The sequence below is a fragment of the Lactuca virosa genome, chromosome 2, assembly GCF_052849685.1.
Source record: "Lactuca virosa cultivar CGN04683 chromosome 2, Lactuca_virosa_CGN04683_v6, whole genome shotgun sequence".
NCBI classification, from domain to species: Eukaryota; Viridiplantae; Streptophyta; class Magnoliopsida; order Asterales; family Asteraceae; genus Lactuca; species Lactuca virosa.
The window spans coordinates 159,838,585-159,846,141 of NC_136427.1; the positions used below are offsets into that span (position 1 = coordinate 159,838,585).

Below are 7,557 nucleotides of genomic sequence, written 5' to 3' on the forward strand. Positions count from 1 at the left end.
AGGCGGGTCCCGTACCCGTTGCCTTCCCTAACTCATTCCCCAGCACCCACACGTGCATGCATGGCCCTCTTTGCACTCTTTAACACAAAATCTGCTCACTATCTTAAACACTTGCAAGTCCACGCTCTTACGTTATTGTCGCTTGTAAGTTCACACTCTTATGTTAACGTTTTATTTAAATGATAGATTTCAATTTCATTCATTATAATTTTTTTCTGTTTTATTGAAATCGTAAATGAACATAATGTGTAAAAATTATATGTGACATCTAATACGCTATAGTTTTCAAACAATAACTATAATCTAATATTTTCACTATAATCAAAGCTATTTTGTTTTGATTTGAATATATATAATTTGAATGTATCTGGATAAAATATAAAGTGATTGATTATACTAAAGTAATCGTTTATACATCCCAAGGCAAATCAAAGACAGCCAATATTTCTCCACCCAATATAACCACATCACCGTCTCTCACTTTCTGACAGGAAACACCTTTTTGCACGCACTGATTCCTCTTTCAGCTTCACACACATCTCCCTTCATCAAGTTCACACACAGCGAAAAAGAATCAGTGTGGTTTGAATGTGGACGAATAAAGGATTCCAGTTGAACCTTTATGAACTTGTATTTTTTTAAGAATGGAAAGAGGATGGAAGCCCAATGTGGAGATTTGTCCACCATGTCCTCGTTGTGGTTCATCCAGTACCAAATTTTGCTACTACAACAATTACAGTTTGACTCAACCAAGATACTTTTGCAAAGGGTGTAGAAGATATTGGACTAAAGGTGGCTCACTCAGAAACATCCCCGTCGGTGGTGGTTGCCGGAAAACTAGACGAGCTAAGTCTATTCGTATCTCAGATATGGTGAACTCTCAGAGCTTTCATGCCCATGGTGGTGATGGAACAACAGATTATGGAGGTCGTGGTGGCAACATAGAAAACCGTGGCAATGGTATAGGTGGTGGATCGACAATGGTGCAGCCTACAAATATTGATCTCCAACAAGTTTACACAAATTTTCTAAATCAAAGGCCTCAAACTGTTCATCATGAACAAACGCATGATGAAGTTTTGCATAGTGAAGTTGATCCGATGTTGTCATTTGGGTTTCCAAACATCCCGAATATGGAGATGGAGTTTGGTGGGACTAATTATGGATCAAATCTGGAGAGTTTTTTAAGAGATGGGAATGGAATGCAATTTTGTGGGTACAATTCAGTTTTCAGTAATAATGAGGAAGATCAAGAGAAAAACTACTTTGGTGCAAGTGGTATAAGCAGTTGTGGGTTGCCGCCGTTGCCTGGAGAGGAAATGGGGTGGTCGGAGTCAAATATTGGGTTCTCGGAACATGTTTTGAACTCAACGATTGAACCGGAAGGCCATGTTTCTGGTGAATGTCCTGTGAAGATGTTTGATATACCGCCGAATTCTGATACAATTTTCAGGCCGTGAAATAGTTAATTAAATGGGGTGTTGCAAAATTTGATTTTTCTGTGTTTTATATCTATTGTATTTTATATTGTAATTAGATGTACCTATTGATTGAAATCGATCGAATATAGCAAAACGTGAGCTGATGGAGAAAAATCTTGAAGAGTTTTTTGGTTGTTTTATTCAATCTTGTGCAGAAAAAACAAGGAAAAGTCTTGATCTAACGTGGCATGGTTAATCTAGGTTTAAAGTGCCAAGTGTTATTGAAATGGTGGCTCTTCAAATATTTGAGCAGAAATTAGAGGATTGTGCTTCAATATACAAAATATAGAGGTTAAAGAAGCTAACTCACTACAAAAATTATGGGCATATCCGGGACCACAAATGTAGCCGTTAAAGCCTTTTTCAACGACACATCACCGTTGTTACCTCGCCGCTAAGGGCATCCACAATGCATTGAACTCTATGTTCTTTCTATAATCCAAACAACTCTATCATTTTTTTCCTACAATGCATTGAACTCTACAAAGTTCAATAGAATGTTATAAAATGTAATTGATAGTAAATATTTAAGAATTAAAAACTTTCATTTTCCCTATTGAAGAGTTCAATGACCATTGAACTCCAAATCTATTGAATGCCAAGGTGACATCTCACAATGGTAGAGTTTCATCCATTGAATGACACAGACTTGTCACCTCATTGAACTCTCTCATTGAACTCACCATTATAGATGCTCTAATACCTACTTTGTCACAGCTACTTGGTCCCCGCTATTGCCATTCATCACCTTTAATATTGTGGTCACTAAAGGCGATTTCATAAAAGAAAAATTATAGTAGCTAATATTATAGTATTTATATAAATTATTATTTAAATCTATAAAAGCAATATTTAAATTTCAAAAATACATAATCCACGATATTATATAAAATACTTAATATAAAATTCATAATATAGTGAAGTCATTCGTAGACAAACTTAAAACATTAACAAAATTCAAGGGCTTCAGCCTCAGATTATTTCGGATTCCTTTAAAATATTATCCGGCGATCATGTAGCGTTCCTTGATGCTAAATCTTTTATGGAGGAGATAAAAGAAGCGGTGTGGAATTGTGGTAGTGATAAAGCCCCAAGGCCTGATGCTTTTGCTTTTGAGTTTTTTTAAAAGATATTGGGAGGTGATTAAAGAAGATGTTTTTAACTTGGTGTGGAGTTTTCAATCGACTAAGGGTTTTCATAAGAGGTGCAATCCATCTTTTATTGCACTTATTCCTAAAGTTAACGACCCTTCGTTTACGACCGACTTTAGACCTATAAGTCATATAGGGTGTCAGTACAAAATTGTAGGGAAGCTCGTTGCTAATCGTCTTGTCGTGGTCATTGATTCGGTTGTGAGTTATGAGCATTCTGCTTTTATCAAAGCGCGTCAAATTCTGGATGGCCCAATAATGTTAAGTGAGATTATTGCTCGTTACAAAGGGTGTGGTAAAAAATTAATGGTTTTAAGGTGGATTTTGAAAAAGCATATGATTCTCTATCATGGGATTTTCTTTTTGAAGTTATGAAGAAGATGAGGTTTAGTGATTTATGGTGTAATTGGATTAGAGCAATTCTTAATTCTTCCAGGGCTTCAGTGTTAGTTAACGGGACGCCTACTAAAGAGTTTGCTATTTTCAGAGGTCTTCGTCAAGGAGATCCTTTATCTTCGTTCATTTTTTTTTGGCCATGGAGGGTTTTCACATGGCTCTTCAAGAGGCTAGCCGGGCAGGGGCTTTTAATGGCGTGCTTCTTGGCTCTTCGAGATTTGAGGTGTCTCATCTTCTTTACGCAGAGTGATGTTGTTTTGCATGTGATTCGGAGGTGAAAAATGCTAGGAAAATAATTCGTATCCTTAAAGTTTTTCAAATGGCGTCCGGGTTAAAGATTGATTTATGTAAAAGTAAATTAATTGGAGTTGGAGTTAATTTTGATAAGGTCCACGAGGTGATTTCTATACTGGGATGTAATTCATTGACATTCCTTTTATGTATCTTGGAGTTCCGATAGGTGCTAACATTAATAGAATTGCCAACTGGCAGTCTATTGTGGACATTTTTTTGAGTAGATTGTCTTCTTGGAAGGCAAAAATATTGTCCATTGGTGGTCGTTTAACTCTTGTGAAGACGGTTTTGGGTAGTATTCAAATCTACCAAATGTCCATTTTTAAAGTGCCTACTAAGATCATTAATCTCTTGGAAGAACTAGGTTTTTGTTGGGGGAAGGGGGGGGGGGGGATATTGGAAGCATTTTTTCTTTTAATAGGGCTTTATTATTCAGGTGGCATTGTCGTTTTTTTTCATAACCCAAATGCTCTTTAGGCTAAAGTGGTCTCGGCTCTTCACTCTTTTACAGGAGGTCATGTGGGTTCTCTAAGTGTAGGCTTGAGCCCGTAGCTGAATATTGTTTGGGGGATTGATCATCTAAAGAAGAAAGGTATTTTTTTGGAGGATTTGTGTACTAGAAAGGTAGGAAGTGGAAGAAGTATTCAGTTTTGGTTGGATAATTGGCATGGATCGAGTATTTTTAAGAACAAATTTCATATACTTTTTTGTCCTGGATACAAATCTGGAGGCGTCTTTATTTGATCGATCCTCAAAAACAAGGGTATTGGACACGTTTGCTAGATATCCTCGTAATGGTGTTACGGGTACTCAATGGGATGAGATGCGTGAAATAACACAGGAGGTGGTTTTATCCGATTCGAATGATTCATACTCATGGGATTTGGATATCAAGGGAGAATTCTCGGTTGCTTCGACCATAAATTTTATTGATGCACACACTTTAGAGTCTTTTAACATTCCTACTAGACGGAACACTTATGTTCCTAATAAGATTAATGCTCATGTTTGGCGGGATGAAAGAGATAAGCTTCCCACTAGATTGAATTTATGTGATAAAGACATTGAATTAGAGTCTTTTTTTATGTCCTGTTTGCTCTCAAATTGGAGAGTTTGCTGGTAATCTTTTCTCTAATTGCAATGTTTTCACCCCTTTATGGAACTTGATAGCTAAGTGGTTGAATATCCCTTCTCTTTCACATGGAACGATTAATGAGATCTTGCATTGGGTTGATTCATTAAAGATGACTAAGGAGCTTTCACTGGTTTTTGAAGCAGTTATTTCTGTCTCATTTTGGATCAGATGAGATTTTTGATAATATTAGGCATTTTTCTTACTTTTGGATTTCTAATAGACGTAGGAAAAATACTATTTCTTGGGATTGTTGGTTGTTATCCCCAAGCATGACTTTGTAAGTTTTTTCTTGTTCTCTAGCTTCTTGCTAGAGGTTTAATAAATCCATTGTCGTTAAAAAAAACATTAACAAAATATAAAATTAAACATAAACTAGTCCTCTCTCTGTCTCTCTCTCCATCATTACATGGGATATAATCTTCTTTCGACAACCATCGAACCCAGTTTTCAAGTTTCATTCTATATGATAGGTTTTTAATAAAAGCATCCATTGGACCCTCCACCTACAAAATAAATATTTACATCTATATAAATTTCAACATAATAACTGTAACAGCCTGAAAATTTAGACGATTTTTCTTCATTTAATATTTATAAATTACAACCATATTTGTTTTTCCAAAATTACATTACATAAACTCATATCCATAAGATAAGAGTGTCCAAAACAAGAAATGCGGAATGTTGGAGAGTACATGATGCGCCGTCAAGCCGGGCCCTTGCCCTTACACCAAGAAATACCTGAAACATCCAACAAACTATAAGCAAACACTTAGTGAGTTCCCAATATACACAAACATATAACCACATAATTCCATGTAACATATATACATAGGATTGCCATGAACTCCCTCGATGGTCTTCACCTGGAATGCCATGGGCTACCCCCATAGTCTTACATCCAAGGGCCATGGGCTCCCCCCATGGTCTTTACCAAGTGTCATAGGCTCCCCCCATGGTTTTAACATAAGTCATAACATGCCAAACAACAACCATTGCCTATTCAGTTATTGAAACCACCTATCAAGTAATGGGCCGACATTAGTGCCTTCGACCCATGGGTATAATGAGAAGAATCACCTTAGTCTGCTGAACACAATAGCTGCTCGACTACCAGTCCAAGATCTCACACTGAACAATTATAGAAATAACCCTAATTAGGATTATGATACAACCTAGACAAGGGCCCAAAATCCTAAGTCCAAGTCCCTCCATGATGGCCCAAAGGTCTTTCCTTTATTAATGGGCCTAGCATCAAAATCCAATTCTATATTGGGCCACAAGGCCCAAAAGGCCCAATCCTGCCAACATTGGCCTAAATAATTAGTTCAGGCCCACAACTCCAGCAAGTCCAGGCCCAAAACAATTAGGGCACAAAGGTTCAAAACTCTGCCGGAAGACCAAGATTCTCTGAGATCATACGCCTAGCGTACCTCTTCAGTACGCTTGGCATACTAGGTTCATGGGTTGTACGCGCAGCGTACAACATAGTACGCCCATCGTACAAGCTGTCTTGCATCCAACTCCATTAGGTTCTTAATGCATGAAGACTTTTCGCTCAAACTTCACATATTAGACGTTTTAAGGGTCCTAAGGCATAAAGTTGGCAACTTTATGCCTTTGTATGCCATATATGCTCAAAACATGGTCTTAAATCATGCATGGATCCATAGAAGTCGTCAAGTTTGCATTCTATCTCATTAAGACCTTTCCAAAGGTCTTAACTCATGCATGGATCCATAGAAGTCATCAAGTTTGCATTTTTATGCTATAATCAAGCCAAAGGACCTCATATCTATCCTTCCTAACCTCTGGAGTTGCCCATATTCTCAATAGAGGATTTATGGACTCAAATGAGGACTTCTAGAAAACCCTAACACAACAAGCAACAAGGATAAGCAATGTGAAAGCTTTTTACCTTCCAAATCTCCCGAAGATACTCTAGATGCAGGATCGTTAGGCTCTTCCCACATTCAAGTCTTGAACATCACCTCCTTCTTCTTTCTAATCCACTAGAATGGCCACCAAAAACACATTAAGGCACAAAACTCACACTCTCTTGCAAAAAACAGGGTTTTAGGACGAAAAGAGGCTATGGAGGCTGATTAGGGTTTGGTCTAAATGATATAAGTGTGTATAAATAGTGTCTAAGCCAAGAAATTAGGGTTTTGGTCATTGGCCTCGTACGCCCCACGTACATGCTCGTACGCCCCGCGTAGGAGCCTCAGCCACCCGCTGCATGCACAAGCGTACGCTAAGCGTACCCATATGTACGCCCAGCGTACAGAGGGTCCTTATTTGCCAAAAAGAGAAATACTTTGAGGGGAAACAGAATAATTAAATTTTAGTGTTAAAACTCTCCCCCACTTGAACTAGACTTCGTCCTCGAAGTCCGCTGACGCAAATAGATCCGGGTAATGCTCTCGCATCTCGTCCTCCGTCTCCCAAGTCCATTCGGATCCCTTCCGGTGCTGCCATTGCACCTTTACTGGCTTCAACACACTGTTACGAAGAGCTTTAGTTTTTGTATCCAAGACTAAAATGGTCTTCTCCACATAATTCATGCTCTTATCCACCTGAATATCATCTGATGAAATAACCGCAGCCTTATCTGCTACACACTTCTCGAGCTGAGACACGTGGAAGGTGTTATGGATCTGACCGAGCTCATCAAGAAGATCCAACCGATAAGCAACCTTGCCAACTCTGGCAATAATCCTGAATAGACCAGTGAATCAGGGTCCCAGCTTGCCCCTCTTCCGAAACCGGATGACACCTTTCCAAGGTGACACCTTCAGCAAAACAAAATCCCCCACCTGAAACTCAAGATCCGAACGGCGTCAGTCAGCATCGCTTTTCTGACGGCCATACAACATCTCGAATGGGGGTCAGTCAATACTAGCATGATAGTTGTTGTTGTATGAGAACTCAGCTAGTGGGAGGTAAGTATCCCAACTCCCAACATAGTCTACAACGCATGCCTGAAGCATATCCTCGAGCGACTGGATCGTCCTCTCGCTCTGAAAAGCAACCGAGTACCTAACTCCTCTTGAAACTTCCTCCAGAACCTGGAGGTGAATCGCACATCGCTGTCCAAGAC

General features: G+C 38.8%; 1 protein-coding gene across 1 annotated transcript; it reads left to right on the forward strand.

Annotated features, from left to right (window-relative positions):
• Positions 1 to 503: 503 nt before the first annotated feature.
• Positions 504 to 1,474, forward strand: LOC145156583 (dof zinc finger protein DOF3.5-like). The gene has a single exon (XM_079075887.1). It carries the CDS (start codon positions 645 to 647, stop codon positions 1,458 to 1,460), a length of 816 nt encoding a protein of 271 aa, XP_078932013.1. The 5' UTR covers positions 504 to 644; the 3' UTR covers positions 1,461 to 1,474.
• Positions 1,475 to 7,557: the final 6,083 nt, after the last annotated feature.

Bases quoted from the DNA above. Each gene is read 5' to 3' on its own strand.
- LOC145156583 (XM_079075887.1), top strand. From the start codon at position 645: ATGGAAAGAGGATGGAAGCCCAATGTGGAGATTTGTCCACCATGTCCT.